This window comes from Echiichthys vipera (genome assembly GCF_963691815.1).
Source record: "Echiichthys vipera genome assembly, chromosome: 9".
NCBI classification, from domain to species: Eukaryota; Metazoa; Chordata; class Actinopteri; order Perciformes; family Trachinidae; genus Echiichthys; species Echiichthys vipera.
Window position 1 is genome coordinate 13827685 of NC_139834.1, and position 20233 is coordinate 13847917.

The window sequence follows — 20233 nt, forward strand, 5'->3', positions numbered from 1 at the left end:
GTCGTAGTAGTAGTAGTAGTAATTTTATACTACTTTATATAAAAATAAATCTAGTTGTCCAACTTTCCTAAGGAAGTATTTTTATACTATTTTAAAAACCCATATACTGAATTTCTTGACATTCTCTCTTTTCTTTAAAAGTTTTGCCTGAGATTACCGTTTTACCGCAATCAAAGACGTAAAATCCACATGGTAAAATAAAATTACTAGATCCCAAACAGTCATACAGTGCTTTTTCTCAATTTAGAAATCTTTATTTCAGATTAACAACAAGCTAACGATCAGCAAAAATAAGACCAGTGTGCAAATAATACATATCAATTGTAGCTTAACTATATATATATAGTATAGTAATATGTGTGTATATATATATGTGTGTGTGTATATATATATACACACATTAAAACATAAATAAACATTGACAACGATAGTCACAATAGGTCAAACAGGGGCCACAGTGCTTTGGATTCACCGTAGGGGCAGCATTGCGCACTCTCCGTGTAGTTTACGGTACCGGAAACACACAAGGAAGCAGAAGAAGAAGAGACTCTTCTCCGCTAGCTAGCTAGCTACTGCTGGGAAGTAGCGAGAAAATTGTCAGGTATGGTGAATTATTTAACCTAGATACTTAACGTTACATAGGGCTATAAAAACACGTCGATATATGACATTACAAATAGCAGAGCGGTCGTTCCAGTTGTCTGTATTCGATATAAATGCGCCGAATTGCGGAAAGTTGTCTTTGTTTTGATTCGTGTTGGCGAATGTCAGGCTTCAATGTTGTGTTTTTCATCGACGGCCCAAACTGTTCTGACTTAGGTTTTTCCGCTGTTATTTTGCTCTCAGAGTCAAGAGCTAATTACCAAAACAGTTAAACGTTATAAAATTGTCCTAACTGCGAGTTGAATGTTATTTTCTTGTCTGAATTGTCGTTCTGTCAACTCTCATAACCCTTCTGTGCTCGTTTAGGATATCATCATAATGAGTTATGCAGAGAAACCAGAGGACATAACAAGGGAAGAGTGGATGGATAAACTTAACAATGTCCATATTCAGAGAGCTGATATGAACAGGCTCATTATGAACTACCTGGTGACAGGTAAACTGCTGATGTTTTATTAATCAAAATGTATTGCTGGTTCTCTAATGAGAAAACATGTGCAGAATAAATGTGGTGCTTGGATGTGAGAAATGCAGGACTTGGCCACGGTTTTCTATTCCACAGAGGGCTTTAAGGAGGCAGCAGAGAAGTTCAGGATGGAGTCTGGAATAGAGCCTAGTGTCGACTTGGATTCCCTAGATGAAAGAATTAAGATCAGAGAGATGATCCTGAAGGGACAGATCCAGGACGCCATTGCACTGATCAACAGTCTGCACCCAGAGCTCCTGGATACTAACCGTTACCTCTACTTCCACTTACAGGTAACATAACACAATGCCTTTGATTTAGCAGACACCTACATTTAGCACTCTTTAGGAATTTGTACTGCCTGTTTTACTACTTCTGTAATTTTCACTCCTTGTTGCACCTTCTGGCTTTTTGTATTTTATAGCAGCAGCATCTGATTGAGCTGATTCGTTTGAGGGAGACTGAAGCCGCCCTTGAATTTGCCCAGTCTCAGTTAGCAGAGCAGGGGGAGGAGAGCCGTGAATGTCTGACCGAGATGGAGAGGACACTGGCCCTGCTGGCTTTTGACAACCCTGAGGATTCACCTTTTGGAGATCTGCTCAATATGATGCAGAGACAAAAGGTGAAGTCCATAACTGTCTTGTCTTGCACTCTTCTTTATTTATATTTTTTTATAGAATCAGTTTAAACTGCATGTACTTGTGATCCATGATCCCACAATAAGTTGAAATGATTTTTATGTTCTCTGCAGCATGATGACACTTTTCAATGTAGATGCTGCAGAATGTTTCAGGCATATTTTTCGCACCCTATTTTCAGATCAATTGCATTTGAATTCGTTGATTTGTGTGCGTTAGAGGGTAGGGCTGAATGATGAATCAAATCAACAAATGTGTTTTTATTGCTACACAATCTAACCAACCCGAGGGTAGGAAATATAATCCTCTGTAGGCTTTATGTGCACACATGCTGCTGTATGCTCCGCGTGACACATGCGAATGAGAGCAGAAGAAAAAACATATAAAATGACACGCCATGCGCAAACTTTCTGACTGCCTGTCTATGATCCACTGCTCTAATATGTTTGTGTCTTTTTCTTTCAGGTATGGAGTGAAGTGAATCAGTGTGTGCTAGACTATGAAAACAGAGAGTCAACACCCAAGCTGGCCAAGCTCCTGAAGCTGCTGCTGTGGGCTCAAAATGAACTTGACCAAAAGAAAGTGAAGTATCCCAAAATGACAGACCTCAGCAAGGGAACCATCGAAGACCCAAAATAAGGACCCACAGTGAAAACAAACTGCAGCATTACAAAATGGACACATTTCCTTTATCTATTTATACCCCAACAAACTGACTCATAGTGTACAACCTTTTCTTTTTTGTAAGGGTTGCTTTTTGATACTGTAACAACTCAGAATGTGCAAACTGGATTGATGGCATTTTAAATGACTTCTCACACTAAAGTAACATGCAGACTATTATTTTACTTGGTATTATAATTTACATATTTGTTTATGTAAAATTAGTCCTTGTCAGTTACACTAGTTTTTCTGTCTGATGGCAGGGAAAGTTTTTGGCATAGGAGGGTGTGATTAAAGCCTAAATTAGGCTGTCACTTTCTGCGTGTGACCAGTTTGATGTTCAGGGAATAAGGTTGGCTCAGTGTGCACTGCCTCAAATAAAACATATGTTTTTTTTTCCCTTACAAGAAAATATACACATTTCAGCTAGTAGTTTTTAGCTAGTACTCTATGTGACGGCAATAGCCAAAGCAAGATGCTTGGGATTGAAAGTTAAATTCAGCTTAAGATTCATTCTGCATTATTGCTTGAGACATTATAAAAAGATGCAAACGTAAGACAAGAACAATGAAAAGAGGACCGTTCAAGCTATACATCACGATAGCCGTTAACAAGTGGGAAAAGGCAAGATTACTGCAACTATGCTGCGTACTGTGACTGTACGAGCTTAAAGGCAGCCTCACTTTCATACCATTATAAAGTACCAGATATTAAAAGATGTGAATGGATAGGTATGTCCACAAACATTTTTACGGATGGATTATTTACATGTATGGAATAAGTAGCTCTTTTGCAAAAGTTGGTGTGCTTTTTTTGCTGGGATATTATTTTGCAATAAAAGTGAGTTTTTAAACTGCGCAAGGACTTTAAAGTTTGGCGTGTTTTTAATTTAGGACATAACAAAGAAGTGTAGCAGCAGAGGTGACAAGTAACACTGCATTTACTCAAGTACTACACTAACGTACACTTTAGAAGTACTTTTACTTGAATATTTCCATTTTATGGTACTTTAGAGTGTATTATTTACTATTATGATAGTGCATGGTATTGTGTGAGTTCATCACATTTTAAATGCATGTCAAATGTTATGCCGTAAAGAAGTGACTACAGCTGTCAAAGAAATGTAGTGGAATATTTCACACATTGTAGAGGAGTGGTGGAGTGGAGTGTAGCCTGCAAAGGAAATATAAATTTTAGTGTAATAGTATAATATTATCAGTACTTTCACTTTAACATAATTCCCTCAAGTACTTAATACAAATTTGAGGTACTTGTACTTTACTTGAGTACTTCCACTTAATGATACTTTACACTTTTACTCCACTGGAGATATACTCTTTATTGTACTTTTTATTCCACTACATTTATTTATTTATTAGCTTTAGTTACTACCTTTGCAGATGTAGATTATATATACAGAATCAACTAATACATTATGGTATATTATTACAGGTTAAGCTACCCAGCAGTATAGGAACTCAAATAACCCCCCATCTTTACCAAGTCCAACCTGATGAAAACATTGATGCATCACTCATTCTTATACAGAATATAAATATATGATTCTGAAATGGGCCATTAATGAGTATTTTTACTTATAGTTCTTTAAGTATATGTTGATGCTAGTATAGTTGTATGATTTTGAATGCAGGACTTTAACTTGTAAAATGCCATACTTTACTGAAAATCTAGGTTACTTTGAATGGAATAACAGTTATTTACATAATTGTAGTGCTACTTTAACTTAGGCGTAAAGGATGTAAGGGCTTCCTCTGCCACCACCCCGACTGTAGCAGGCAATCGTTATATAATATTCTGCATACAGCACAACTTTCAGCTGCGAAACTCAAACAGCCGGGGGGGCAGACGGACCATTTAAACAACCTTGTAGGGGGTACTGCGCATATCTCTGCCCCCCACACAGCAGCTTCTCAACACGGGCACCATCACGTCTCCATCCGGCAAGGACGGGTCAGGAAGAGAGTACATCCTGGTGCTCAGACGATGCTCCCATAACACGACACTTTTTCCTTTAATATAGATTGCACCGTCATGATTGGGAAGGGACCGGATCCCCGTGTCTCTCTGGCGTTTCGGATGACACGGAGTCGGGTTAGGAAAGACTGAAAAAGCACTTTCAAATGAACCCTACCGATCAGAAGAAGAACTGCGTGGCCGGCAGGAGGAGACTGGAGAGCAAAACTGACACGTGGATTACTCCTCCTCGGGCATCAGGGGAAACAGACTCCCTCCTCAGTTCCGTGATTATCGCCCGTGTTCCTGTCAGTCTGGTCTCACAGATTATGACTTGGGGTTATTTGAAAAAGAATGATCGTATAAATATTTAATGAGAAGGTTTGCTTTTTCTCAACGTTTACTTTTGTGACTCATCGACCCCGGAAAAGAGATCGAAAGTAAACAGCCGAGGCGGTTTGAAAGGGAGGTTGCTGTTAATTCGCTGTTGAATGGCAGTTATTCAAAAATATGGCAAGAACTATGATCCAGATTTGGTCTGTCACAAGGAAAACCATCCGCCTGACAAGATCGGAGCTGCTGGATGTTACAAGAAGTGGCCTGAACGCAACACGAACTGGTCAAGGTAACATTACTTTCAGCAGTGTTTTCCTGTTTATCCGCGGCTTAGCTGCTTAACACATTTACCCCTGAGAATTCACCATAATCGATACTGATAGTTTTAAGGAACGGTTTGATCCATAACCTCCAATGTCCCTGCGTCATTTTGTAATCAAACTACTCTCTATCTGGTGGTAAAATACACAATTATCATTATGGCGTTTCATGGTTCAATACTCTTGTAGTTGTGGTGCCACATAGGTCACCTTTATGAAAAAATAATGATAATAAAAACTGCAATTGTTATATTGTATTGACACCAGAATCTTAAAGTAATGTCCTTTATTTTGAGGACATTGCATGCGTTCCCTTTAGAAATCAAACCGTTGACTGACACGTGTATGAACTCTTAAACTAAAAGGGGGGCACCGTCTAAATGAAGCATTTCAAAGTTAATTCCATGGACTAGGAAAGTTTAATCATTGTTTGTGAACATGAGGTGCTCTAAAGCCAGAAACCAGAGAAGTAGGTCTTAAACATGTCCAAAAAAAAAAGTCTGGAGCTGCTTCATAGACAATGAATGGGAGACTGATTTTATACTTTATGACATCACACATTTGAGTTTAACCCCTCAAGTTTTTGGATTTGGGAGAGAGTTGTTTATGTTAACTAATGTTTTTGGACCGTCTTAGACCATAGGAATAATAATGTATGAACTTTGAAAATAGGTATTCCGTTTGTGTTTCCATCGACGACCACTTTGAAAAATAAGTGTTAGTTTAGTAAGGCTTTTATGGGCTATCCTCTGAGATTATTGTGTCAGAATACTCATTCAAGTTGGTGTGCTTTTATCTAATCCAAACTTCCCCTGGTTAGCCAGTTAGCAAACGCATCACCTATTACCTGGTTTTATGTCCAAAGTGTGTCCCCAAGGGTTTCCTTTGTTCAACCCATACTGCTTCCCCCCTCATGCAGGCCAGTGGCGAGGGTATGGACGGTTGTGCTGCTGCTTGGGACGTGCCTTCTCTATTGCGCCCGTGTGGCTATGCCCATCTGCGCCGTCAGCATGGCAGAGCAGTTCAACTGGAGCAAGAGGGAGTCCGGGATGGTGCTTGGCAGCTTCTTCTGGGGCTACTGCTTCACCCAAGTGTTGGGAGGCTACGTCAGCGACCGGTGGGAAACATTTAAGTTCAAACAGTAGTCATGTTGTTAAATAATATTGGTCAGCTCAGGGGTGTTATGTATGCTGTGAGTGACGCAGGTTTTCAATTGCCACCTGTTCTGGCTTCCTGCTCATCAAGCGTCATTTGCATGCAAACATTACTGGCACTGATGCAAACAGCCCGCTGACATTTGCTCAAACTTGACAGATGATACAGGGAATAAAGCTGTTTTCTCTGTTATCATGTTGTTTACTCTCGCAGGCTCGGCAGTGTCATAAACGGATAAGAGTTTTATTCACTCAAGCTAATATAGACTGTCTTTATTCTGTGTCCACAGAGTTGGAGGTGAGAAGGTCCTCCTCCTGTCTGCAGCAGCCTGGGGGTCGATGACAGCCTTCACCCCTATCCTGGCCCACTTTTGCTCCCAGCCCATCTTCTCCATGACACTGGCCCGCTTCCTCATGGGCTTGTTGCAGGGTGAGACGACCAGTAATGATGAAACCAATTTCATCTACAGATTACTATAACTCAATGGGCTGAAACACGTAATACTCCTTTTTTGAAGGTCTGGGTACGGGATAATTATTTAACCTATAAAAAAGTCTGTCATCTCTATTAGGGAATCAGCTACAGCCAGACAACATTAAAAGCATATTAAAGTCATAGACAACTAATGTGCTGTTGTCTGAGTGACTTTTGTTTGTTTAAAAGTAAATTTTCCGACAAGTTTTTTTATGCATTGTGAAAGGCCTTTTTGAAAGACACTTTAAATTGAAAATCTAAAAAAGAAATTCATGACTATTTCAATTATTGAGTAATTATTTTTCTATTTATATACCTCTGTTGGTGACATGAGTATGAATTACATTTGTACTTTGTGGCACAATCGTACTTTATCTTTCATTTAGCCTAAAACAAGAATGAATATCATATCATACATAGGTGTGTCTTTAAATATATTTTGGCTGCAAGCTCTTGTTAAAAACACACATGCAGACATTTCATGTATTCAAGTTTCTCACTATATACCACATTTCCCCTCAGATTAATATCCCCTCTCTTTGAATTTTTTTATTTGCATTATTTGCAATCTGATTATATCTTTTGTGTCCTGCTTCTAGGAGTTCATTACCCTTCTCTGGCGAGTCTGTGCTCTCAAAAGGTGGTGGAAAGCGAGCGAGGCTTCCTCATGAGCACTGTGGGTAGTGGCTCCTACCTGGGGTGAGTCAAACGTTATGCAATAAAATGGGGAATTTTGGGAAATGGATGTGTGTGGAGTGTTTCTTTTTAAAAAAATCACTGTTTTGCAAGAAGGAGGGGCTCATTTATATGTATAGATAGTTTTTCATTACATCGTGACATTTGTTTGCTCTCAAAGTCCAGTTCATGCCTTGTATCCGCCTAATCAAGCACTTTACTTTGTTGAAACCTCTTGTTACAAGGGTGTGTTTGTCTTGTTGTAACCTTTTTTTTTTTTTTTTTAGCACTCTGGTTATAGGAGGGGCTGGCTCCCTCATGTTGGACCTGTATGGCTGGCAGAGTGTTTTCTATGTGTCTGGTCTCCTCTCAGTCCTGTGGGCGTACTGCATGTGGAAATATCTGCTCAAAGGAGAAGGCAAGGGAGGCTTTAAATGTTTCAACAGTATTTGCGGCATCACAGGACGCTCCTATCTTGTAGCTGCTTATTTGTATAATCGGAGTCAGTGTCCTCTCGTATGGTCATGTGACCGTGTTCATCTGTGTTTGCAGGGCCTATCATCACCCTGGAGTCACTGGGAAGTGGTGGGCCCCAGTCCAAACTGTCCAAAAGACACTGGTTACGGCTCCTCAAACAACCTGCAGTCTGGTAAGATAAAGATAAAGAAGTGTGTGGGGGAGATGATGTATGCATTTTGTACTTTTTGTACTTTACTTTCCTTTGTCCAAAGCCATAGAAATTTGGAAAAATAGTGTAGAATTGTATAAAACATATCTCAATCTTTAAAGATCATAACTTAGTGAAATGGGTTTCGTACTACAATTTGTTTTCTAGACTAAGGGCGCACTCACACTTGGCCCAGATGATCCGTGCCGTGCTTTATCACGATTGTCCCTCCTCCCTCTTCCCCCGCGGCCCAGGCCCGCTTGTACTCTAATTACTCTAAAAGATCCAAGCCTCGGGTCGATTTCTTCTTAATTACAGAGGTCATAACCTCTCAGAGTTTTTTAGTTGCCTGCTTTTGGATATTTTCATATTTCTGACCAAATCCGCAGTCCGCCTCCGCATCAGACCACCGCTAACCCTTGGGTGGCATCTTTTTAAATGTCCGTTGCGTGGAACAGACGTTTATAAATAGTCTCACGACCGCCGTCATTGCTTGTGTTCTTAAATGTGCATCCATGCTTTACTAAAGCCCACCGTTTAACCGGGCCGTGGCTGGGAAGCGTGCTGTGCCTAGGCATGAACAGTTGTACTCACACTGGCCAAACAAACTAGACTTTAGCCGTCATTCGAGCTTGGGCATGGTAGGAATGGCAAGATTGAGTGCGACCTAAGGTACTTGTCCCCCCCCTCCCTCTCCCCCCGCTGGCCAGACTCGTTTGTACTCACACTGCCTGGGCCTCGGCGAATGCTTCTTGCCTGCCTATACGTCATCACACCGTAACATGTCACACGCATTGATTGACGTCATCGCGATGCGTCGCTTTGTTTACAAATCTTTCCATAGACCTCAGAGTTTTTGTGCGTCTTGTCGACTGTTTCTGAATATTTTCATCCAACCAAATCTGCAGTAAACACTCCACCTCCGCATCACACCAATGTGAACCTTTCGCCGCCATTGTTGTTGTTGTTAAATGTCCGCGCATAGTCCGTCTTTTTTTTTTTCTATGTCCAAACAGGCACATATAAAATGACGTCAGAGCCGTCGTAGGCCTCATGCTCGTGCTCATACACGTGCGCACGCTCGTGCTCGTACATGTGCAAACACGCTCTACAAAAGCCCACCTCTGTCAAACGGGCCGTGGACAGAGATGGGCCAGATTTTACAATAGCAAGTCCAGTCTCTGGCTGCCTCTATTATGTCTCTCCTATTTGATTAAACCTTTTAACCAGAGAAGGCCACTGAGAGCAAGCTCTCTTTTACAAGGACACCTTGATTACAGTTCATAAAAATGAAATAATACAAGCACACAAAAGTTATGGCATACAGCAAGAAATTATTCAACATTGAGGTAGTCAAAATGAAGGACAACAACAAATCAAAGAAAACACGTGCATTCACACTGCTGTACATCAGACAGAAGAATTTAAATTGATTAAAAGGGATAAGCTTGTCTAATTTTACATGCTTCTGAAGATCGTTCCACTTGTGTGATGCATAGTATTTAAGCGCCACATTCCAAATCTCAGTATTTACTTATACATATAAATAGTCTTGGGACCTGGTGCAGTGGGATAGTGATCTAAAGTTAACAAAACATGTAAGATACCCAGGCAGTTTGTAAATAAATAGAATACAGTGCTGTTCTCTTCTCACTGATAACAACTGCCACCCAACTTTCTCATGAACTAAACGACGACGCATTCTTAAGCCATCTCAGGCTGTGAACCCAAGAGCAGAGTGATAGACTGCAACGAGAAGTTTAAGAGTTGAGGTAGGAGAGTGCATATAAATAACATTGACATAGTTCATAACAGATAAAAATGTTGACAACTGCAGTTGCGGGTAATGAAGTCTATATTTCCATAGAAACAAAGTTAGTTTTGAGTTCTTCCTTGTCCATCCAGTCTCTCCCTATGGCCTGGATATTTATATAATGTAATGCTGATATGCACAACAATGCTGATATGCACAACAATGCTGATATGCACAATGTATCTGATCCACCTGCAGAGGAGCAGTTTAGATGATAGTTTGATGGCTGTGGGCTTAAAATATTCACAATCTCTTGATGCTTCAGCCCCATGCTACTTACCTTAACACAGGTAAGATTTAGACAGGAAAACAATACATGTCAAACACACAATAGAGGCACAGGCTTCTGTCAAATCATGAAATGTTGCTCAAAGAAATGGAACACTGTTTGTTTTGTTAGTACACCTAAGTGTGTAGTATGTACAAATATAGTTTCAACTCACGTATTTTGTCTGTTTCTCTCTCTTCATTCTGAACAGTGCTGTAATCGTTACACACCTTTGCACAGCGAGCACCTTCTTCACTCTTTTGTCATGGCTGCCAACATATTTTAAAGACACTTTCCCAGATGCCAAGGTAACCAGACTACCTTTTGATCACATATTTGACCCCAAGATAATAGGAATAATCAAGTAAAACAACCGCAAGGCTTAAAATCAAGAACAGCTAATTTTACCAGATTCCACAGCTATGCTAGTGGCTCTGTGAGACTGTATTTGGGCACAGCAATGCTTTGAGCTAAATGCTAATACCGTCATGCTTACATGTTCACAGCAGCTAACATGCTGATGGTTAGCAGATATAATATTAACCATGTTCACTTTCTTAGTAAGGCTTGTTTGCATGCTGACATTCACGAATGAGCATTGGACATATTTAAATGTTTGCCTCATGGTGGCGCTAGAGGAGAAGTCAGGTGATCACCATAGACTTCAGAACATATGGACGTAGTCTCTATGACATCACCCATAGATTTCTGAAGAGCCAATGTGAAGTGCAATGTGGGTGGTTCCAGCCATCACCATCGTGGCAGTGAATGACATCGCCTAACTCCTGCCTTATCCCGGGAAATTAGCTATAGAGACTAAAACCATAAACATGTTTTTTACTTTTATAAAGTTAGGCATTTTAACACGGGGGTCTATGGGCATTGACTCGCTCTTGGAGCCAGCCTCAAGTGGCCATTCGAGGAACTGCAGTTTTTGGCAGTTCCACATTGGCACACTACGAACAATGACTTAAAGTCTTAATTGGCCTCATTCAGCAACCATTTTTAAGAAAAAAAAACATTTTTAAAATCCACTTAAGCTGTTTCCATGAAAATTCTGACATTCACTAATGTTTTCTTATTGGGATTTGTTCTTGGGTAAGTACAGAATCTACGCACACTCAAGAGCACTATAATGCACATTTTAGTGCTGACATATTTGTGTTAAAATAATAAATATTTGCATTTTCTTCAATCATACTGTTGTATAATATTATATGATTTAAATTACAACATTATTTTATTTTATTATAATATTTTAAGTAATTATTTTCATTCTTTTACAAAGCAATATGGTCTTTTAAATAAACACTAAGTCTGATCTCGATCAACTGACATGCGCTTCCAATTTACGAGGACAATGGGATTATTTATTAGAAGAACAGAGGTACGCACAATTCTGCAGTTTAAAAAAAATCTAAGAAAAACGTAGAAATTAGGTCCAATGCTTCCTCTGGCTCTTTGTCCCTCCAGGGTTGGGTGTTCAATGTCATTCCCTGGTTGGTGGCCATACCCTCATCCCTCTTCAGTGGTTGCCTATCTGACCACCTCATTAGTCAAGGTAAGGCAACTGATGAACAGATAAGAATTATTTTAACTGATAAAGTAGCTGTGTAATTGCCTGTCCTAATTTCTCTCTCGATCCCCACAGGCTTTGATACAGCCTCAGTGAGAAAGTTGATGCAGGTACAATATTTGACTTATTCTGTGTGTATGTTTATTGTATGAATGTGCACATACATAATTGGTTATGTGAGGTTTTGATAGACATTTTTTTGTGTGCATCCATTCCTTCTGTTAGTTTTTCTCCATGGGTGTGTCCAGTGTGTTTACTCTTCTTCTGTGTGGAAACCCCACCTTCCCCTGGGCTGTAGCATTTGTGTCCGCCACCATGGGCCTCACTACCTTCAGTCACAGGTACTGACACCTAGGATGTCCTTACACTCTTATCTCTCACCCTGAAACCAGCACCCAAGGGTCAGTTTTCTGATTTGTATTGAAACAATAAAATCCCACCACCTCCTCTTGTGAACAAGTGCTTCCCAATTCACGCCGTTTGGCTCCAAGCTCCACCGAGTGTAACCAGGGAAGACTGGGCAGCATCTCAGCTTATATTACGCCTGCCATTGAAAACTTTGGTCTGTCGTTTGTCCCACTTTTCACATAATTTCATTTTCTTTGTGTTTTGCTTTAAACACAAAACAAAAAATGCCAAAAGTAGGACCTTATATTCCTTTATGTTCATGCCTGTTAAAAATGGGTCATTGACATGCACTGTCATTCTTCATGAGGCTTAATCATTTCCAAGAACACACATTTCAGCATACACTACTCAAAAGGAAGCAAACTTGCTGTGGAATATTTTCAAGTGCAGAAAATAATGGGCATCTAGTGTGCTATTGAGTATTTATCGCACGAAGACTGTGATGTCCGTTTGGTTTGTTGATTATAACAAAAACAATCAAATACCATTTGCCTCACCCTTTAGGTGAATTGTGAGTATTTGTCCTTCACTTTCTGCCAAAACAAATACACAGTTGCATACTAAGTAAGGGTGGGTGAACATTGTGGGTGAGTCACAATCGAGGCAGAACCAAACGATGATGAAACATGACCACAAATATGACTTGCATCTGCTGTTTGTTCGGGTGTTTCTTGTTTGGTGCTTTTTTTCTTGTAGTGTCAGCGTGATTTCTATTTACTTTACTTACTATTCTGTTAAAAAAATCCCAATGTTATAATATTATAATAATTATAATATGTATCCAACTGTTGATAAGGACAAATGTTAAATGTTTACTTCCTAAAGAAAGACATTTAATTCATGTTCCAGACTTGATAAGAACAATTTATGCACAGAACAACATACAGTCAATGATAGCAGGCTGTGAGCGGAATACACTGTAGATGGTCCAGACCACAATACATTTCCCTGAACACAGACGTTTATTTTCTCTTGTGGTATGCCTCTAATGTTTTTGTGGCTGAGCTTTGTCAGAGTGATTATTAGTTTTTCTCTTAGGCATTTCATAATCAATTTAGCACATTGTATGGCTGATGAGATGTGTTTCTTTTACAGTGGTGTATCTGTAAATGTTCAAGATCTTGCTCCTTCCTGTGCTGGAGCTTTATTTGGTAAGTTTAAAAAAAAAAAAAATGTCCAGAATTTTTTGAAAACTTCTTATGAGCAAAACATTTGAGGTGATCAGTTCATAAAGCACAGGTGACATTTTAATTAAGTCTTGAATTTGACATGTGTGTATCTGCATTTCTTTTACAGGTGTCATGAACACATGTGGTGCTTTTTTGGGTGAGTTTCTGGCAGAGACATCGGGAACATATCTGTGATGAATCTTTCACCAGCGGTTGCTCAATTACACCAATCTTCTGAGTGAAATAATTCATCCACTTCTTTGAATTAAACTTTGAGCTCCTGTCAGTCATGTTGGCTCCTATGTGCCATGCATATTTCATCAAGGGAGCATAATGGAGTTGGTGTCAGATGAATAATACAGGGAACAGAGGATGGCAGTTTGTGGTCCTGTGAGGGATGTGTAATGGACTTGAAATTTTCTCTGCGGAAAACGGAACAATTACATGGAAGATACTGTGTGCTTCATTTAAATCTTTGTGATAACCGTGATTCTGTGTGTGTGTGTGTGTGTGTTCCTGTGCAGGGGTCCTTCTGGTGTATTTCTCGGGGTATCTCATCGAGGCCACAAGCTCGTGGGGATCGGTGTTTGCCCTCATCACCACCGTCAACCTGCTGGGTCTCTGCACCTTCCTGGCCTTTGCTGAGGCCCGGCGGGTCGACATTGACTCTAGTAAGGTCCGCCACCACAACATCCACATCTGAACCACCAGAGGGACTAGCATGCTACTCCCCAGGGAAATATGACCTTGGGTAACCAGCAGCTAGGACATAATCCACATTGGAGAACCAGCCAGTGGATAGCAGGTGGTACGCAGACAAAGCCAGCATGTAACATCAACAACTTTGATTGGCTCTGTGTCTGGTTGAGAAGGTACTGCAACAGTTACTGAAAAGCACACACGTTGTTTGTGAAAAATCTTGGAGCTAGTGCGTCAAATCCTAGAAAAACACAGCTGTTCTAGAGGATGCTTTGTCAGTTCAGGGTGGAATGGGAAAGAACAAAACTCTACACTACCTCCAGGTCTCTGCTGGAATACTGTTTACGCCTGTCATTTTCTTATAGACTATGTTACTCAGAACAAGAGACGTTATGGATATTGTTATTCACATATTATTATATGTGAGGGTGATAGATATGGTAATCTCAGGAGCTCTCTGACAGTTGTATCTCTTACCCTGCAGGGGTGGGGGAGGTGGTGTGGGCACGTGTGTGAGACACAGCGAGAGTCCAGCCTCTTGCACCTGAAGTCTTTTATTAGTACGCCCCACTCACCCATCACTGTGTGAGTGACACCTCATTACCCAGCCCACTAATTACTTGGCAGACACTCTAATGTCCTGTACGATCTAGCTTCTTTAGTCCCCGTCTCCATGGTTACAAACTCATCTTATTGTTACAGTCGGAGGGGGGGAAAGGGGTAATGAGAAGCGGTAAGGCTTTGACAGAGTGCATTCTCCCCGTTAGTTATCTCAAAGGAATATGTTTCAAGTAAAAAGACCAAAGGTAATTCATTATTTTTCATTTACTTCTTTGTGATTGCATGTAATTAAATACCTCGCCTAATTATTTAGAGAATATATTTATATGACTTTGTCTTTTTCTGTCAATTTTATTTTTTTTTAGAAAATAAATGTATTAAGTTAGATGGCAGGTAAGATAAATATATAATGTCAGATGACAGAAAATCCTAGAAAGTTATCAACGGTGTGATGCAGTATGAATAACCCTAATAGACCTTTCTGTAAGTTTCCTGACTTGTCCAATAGATGAAAAGAGTGACTGTATTGTTTACCTCGGTGGAAAGTCGTCTCTGGCTTCTCCCAAGCACATCAAAGGTACATACAATGCACATAACACAACACACAGTTATAATACATACACATATACAGTATACAATATTAGTAGTAGTAGTATAGTTCAAATGAGAAGGTAGCAACAAATAAGTTCTTTAATAATCAGAAAGCACATTCATTCTGTGTTCAGTGCCTATTTGAGAGAGAATAAAATACTTCTTATATATGTTCTCTGACCCACGGGGCCCTAATTCGAAGGCCAAATGGGAGCAGCTCAAACTCTGACTGTAGTGGATTGAGTTATCTGCAGTTTGATGTTTGGCCTCTTCTATGTACAGCACTGTCAAATACATTGCAAAGTTGTTTCTGTGATTAGTCAGTCGCCTTTCCTGCAATGTTAACAATCTTTCAGAGCTTGTTTTGCTATTTGCATTTGCCAAACCACGCTGTTATGTTATACAGGAAGTGGCGTCAATATTTTGGAAGAAGATATTTATGCACAGGAGGATGTCATGGTGTTGTCAGAGGTAGTGTCTCTTTATTCTGTCTCTTAAAATAGCCTCCATGTTAAACACTGGCACTATGAATGTTGCGGGACAGGTGAGAGGAATAGAAAATGTGGGTTCAGTACAGTTAAGGACATACAGAACATTTGACGTATCAATATTACTGCAAAGTATGTAGCAACACAAAGCTAGCTGCATAGCTCTGCTTGAATGTTGAAGTGATTATAGCATTTAGCTTTGGTGTCCACAGCACAATTTAAAGATTTCATCTTCAATCTTAATGCTTACTTGACGCATGTACATTTAAATTGATGCATTTATTATTTTGTGCCTGAACTCTACATTTTTGCTTTCTTTATAAGAGTTTTGTTGTTTCTGTGCCACTTGTTGTCATAAACACAAAGGCACATAGGCTTATGTTTTCTTGGATGTTTTCTATCAGCACTTGGATCTGTATCCTTTTTTAATTTGTCAGTGGACACAAAAATGTGGGCTTAAGAAATTGATCGGATTTATTCAAACCTTTGCTCTGTCTTTCAGAGTAAAGCTAGATTTTCTTTATATCAAACATATTTATATTGTGAGTGTGTGTGTTACACATAAATCTACTGACTCCATTTAGAATAATATATTTTCATATCTGAAATCTGATATCCACACCAAATATCACTTGATTTTGTGCCTACACTATGTTTTGTAGTGACCATACACATTTTCTTTTATCAAACCACAAGCCCCACATTCCTCAGATGTTTTACATGCCTTGCCAGATTATTAGACATTATTTATAATTTCCTTCATTGTTTGTCCTTTTTTTCTGTTACTGTATTGACATCCTGCAAAATGCGAACATTTACACGAGAAATATCCGGAGTTCTATTCATCAACATATCTCACCGTAGGATACTGAAAGCCTTCGGACAAATCATTTTTGATAACATGTAAGATATGTATGATAGAAATAATACATTCAAGCAAGAAAATGCAGTATTCTAATGCTTTGAAGATATGTTATATTTAAAAGCGTATATTCACTTTCAATAAAAGATATATTTTGTCAACACTGGTGAGTTGTGTCCATGTGCTTCAATCTGCATGTATTTTCTCTGTAGGGCCACAGGGAGGCAGCACTGTATCAATGATTAGGAGAGCACATGACAACTCCATAAACCTAACTTCTGTCATGTAGAATGGAGGCCTTCTATGTGGGTGATCTCTTCAAGTTTTCATTGAGTTGACTTATAGCAAATATTCCACATGGTTTCCACAGGTCCTTGAAAACCTTGAATGTTTGTGAATTAAAGGGGGGAAGGGGGAATCAAGGTCTTGAAAGTAAAAAAAATAGACATAAATATAGATAATTGTCATTGGAAGTGCTTTATTATTTAATTTATTTTGTGCACAAATAGAAATTACATTTTCTTTGGCATTTTTTCAAACTTATTGTCAGTAAATGGTCTCTGCTGTCTGCATATGTGTCTCCAGCTGTTGCGCTAGTTCTTTAAACCACAAGGTTGGAGGTTCGATCCTCGGCTCCCCGACTACGTGTTGAAGTGTCCTTGAGCAAGACGCTGAACCCCTAATTGTTCGGCTGCCCACTGCTCCTTAGGATGGGTTAAAAGCAGAATTCAAATGTCACTACATAGTACTAATAATTGTACGTATGTGACCACTGATTAGTTAAGTTAGGCTAAAGTCATGGTCACGTGCGTGCATTACTGACTTTGTAAAGTGGAATGATGCTGGTCAAACAAGCGAGAAAGCTAATGTTAAGCGAACCTTCAGCTGTGTCTGGATAATGTTAACACATTCAGACCGCTCTGTCTTTTCATTGTAGTCTGTGAGCTTCTATGAAGCCTGATAGCTCTCATTAAAATTCTCTGTGTTGTAACAGTAATCAACTTTGATCCTTGTGTCAAAGTTACTATGTAGTTGGCTCTTGAATCTGGGAGAATGGACCTGGAAAGTCCTTGAAAAGTCCTTGATTGCATGAAAGAATAATTGCATACACTTACTTACTTACGCCTTTATGCACAAACTACATAATGAGAAAGGTTTTTCCACTGTGTGGCTGAGAACCATTTTTTTATGTATGTCGGTAGCCAAATCTGCATGTGGATCAGCTGCTGAACAGGGTATAGTGCAGGTCCGTCCTGTTCACAGCTCACTACAGGCCCAGATCCAGAGTCGGGGCTAGCAGGACGTATGTGGTGGCACCATATGGCAGGATGCTGTGTGCCATGTTGGCTAGCTGGCACTGCCCACGTGTGAATGGCCAGACGCTAGTCAACCCAACCCACTCCTTCTCATGGGACAGAACGACTCAAGTTGCCATGGAGATGGGTAGCTTGTGGCTGCCGCATGGCAATGAAAAGAAAGGGAGGGTTCACAAGTGAGTGAAAGTAACAAGTCAGATAGAAGTCAGTAGTGTGGAGTGAGTTGGCAGTGAATTTGGCTTTTGATGTATAGTTCATACAAAAACAGTCATGGAGTTAAAGAGGTGGTCAGTCACTTATTGGAGTGCTCTCACTGACAGGAAATGGTGTTGTAAAAGCAGACATAATCATGATGAGTGGCCCACTATTTAATTAGCAGAGATGAAACACTGTGAGGGTGACTGTAGAGGAGAGGGGAGATAAACCCTCCCCCTACTTGTGGGCTGGTAACAGTAACCCAGTAAAGGCAGGCCCCATCAGAGAGCCAGAGATACATGTAAATGAAATAGCCCCATTAATTAGTAATTAACATCAAGTTAATGACATTTCACTGTGTCGCCATCTCATCCTATGTCCTTCCTCTGTGGTGGAGGGGCTGCCTCTCCGGTCCCTGATCTGAATGCTAATTAGTGCAAAGTTAAACTGCCATATAGGGCTACCTAATAATATAGAGGCCTTGTTTAAGACTGGTCATTGTGTGGGAAGGATTAATGACTTTGTAGTGGTAGATCAGGAGGCTTTATAAGTCTGCCACTCCTTAGAGGGCTGTGATATTGAGGACCATTGACAGGTTTTATGTGCTAATTGCGTTGCGCCTGTTAGCCTAATATTGGGTTATCCCTTATGACTTAGAACTACTTTTAACCATTCTCCTTGTTTCACAATATATCCAAGAAATATTTCTGTGAGGAGAACACGAAATGTTTGGTACGTCAAATCTAATTATTTCAGTGTATTGCATGTTTGACTGAGATTGAGGGCCCTGCAGTGGATACACTTTCATTTGTTTTGGGTCCCCTCCTGAGCTTAAATCAGCTCTGTGACAGAGGTAATTTTACATGATTTGACTGCAGCCAGGGACTGTGTCTCTGTGAAGCGAGATGAAACATGAAGTCAACACTCTGTACACAGCGGTGTTCCTGGAATGGACAAGTATGTCAGCTCCAAAATGAAGGAAATGTATTCACACATTGATGTGGCTAGGGTTATGTCCTGCAATGCTAAACTGTGCTTTGAGTCTGTGGCAGTTTTCTCTGTCCCCATTATGAATTCCTCTTGTTTCCTATAGCTATCAACATCTCTCTGTGTCTGTCTCTGCCTCTCTTCTCTACTGCCCTCTTTCTTTTTTCTTTTCTTTTCTTTCCAAACTCTGTTCTGATACACAATTGACCCTTTAAAGGGATCCCCTGAGCCCAAGCACATCCACCATTAGTACACCACACACACATTACAAAATATGTTGATTTCTGTCAATTAAACCCCATCAGCTGTTTGCCTCCTGCTAGACATATGGCCTGTGTTAAATCTAAAGAGCAAATGGAGCCGCTATTGAGAGGGGCATCATTTTAATGGAACCCTGAGGGACAAGACCCACACCTGCGCAATAATAACATTAAACCATGCTCAACCCACTGGCCAGATGAGGACTGTGTGTGTGTGTGTGTGTGTGTGTGTGTGTGTGTGTGTGTGTGTGTGTGTGTGTGTGTGTGTGTGTGTGTGTGTGTGTGTGTGTGTGTGTGTGTGTGTGTGTGTGTGTGTGTGTGTGTGTGTGTGTGTGTGTGTGTGTGTGTGTGTGTGTGTGTGTGTGTGTGTGTGTGTGTGTGTGTGTGTGTGTGCGCGCGTGCGTGGGGAGGGGGGTGGTTGCGTGTGTGTGCGTCTTAATTTAGCAATAATAAGCGGAGGAAAATTCATTGATTAGCAACATGGCGGCCACTTTTGAAGCTGGAATGAAACTAGACCCTTCTGTGGAAGATGCTCATGGATTTTGCACTGATAGGATTATGCAAAGGTACTCCTTTTGTGAAAAAATAACTTTATTAAAGAATATTTAACATTATTATATAGTATTTTACATACACTTTATTGCATTATCAAACAATTGTAGAAATTAAAATAAATAGAAATAAAATTAAATAGCTAAATAAACATCATGTTCATAGTCAGTCAATCGTTGACCATCTAAATAATGAATTCATTAAAAATAAAATACATAGCTATATAGTACTGTATGTTGAATATCATTTGATTGCTGACCATTTCAATAAAGAACCGACACAGATATGTTGATACTGATAGATATAGATATGTCAGTAATATGAAATATGTCTGCTAATATCGATGCATCGGTCGGGCTCCAGCCTTTACAGACAGTTGACATTAATGCCTGCTTCTGTTGGCTCTACAGGTATGTTTGGTTTGAATCCCTCTTCACAGTGTTTGTTTTCTGGTTTC

General features: G+C 39.9%; 2 protein-coding genes across 2 annotated transcripts; both read left to right on the top strand.

Annotated features, from left to right (window-relative positions):
• The first annotated feature begins 540 nt into the window (after positions 1-540).
• LOC310951539 (glucose-induced degradation protein 8-B homolog) lies at positions 541-3285 on the top strand. Its single transcript, XM_083919819.1, has 5 exons — positions 541-601; positions 970-1099; positions 1226-1422; positions 1554-1751; positions 2233-3285. Exons 2-5 carry the CDS (start codon positions 982-984, stop codon positions 2404-2406), a joined length of 687 nt encoding a protein of 228 aa, XP_083775945.1. The 5' UTR covers positions 541-601; positions 970-981; the 3' UTR covers positions 2407-3285.
• Positions 3286-4678: 1393 nt separating this feature from the next.
• On the top strand, positions 4679-16494 carry slc17a9b (solute carrier family 17 member 9b). Its single transcript, XM_083919816.1, has 13 exons — positions 4679-5029; positions 5980-6177; positions 6505-6644; positions 7289-7388; positions 7652-7782; positions 7917-8013; positions 10324-10420; positions 11586-11673; positions 11764-11798; positions 11914-12029; positions 13192-13247; positions 13393-13422; positions 13790-16494. The coding sequence occupies exons 1-13, from the start codon at positions 4896-4898 to the stop codon at positions 13966-13968; spliced, it is 1401 nt and encodes a 466-aa protein (XP_083775942.1). The 5' UTR covers positions 4679-4895; the 3' UTR covers positions 13969-16494.
• Positions 16495-20233: the final 3739 nt, after the last annotated feature.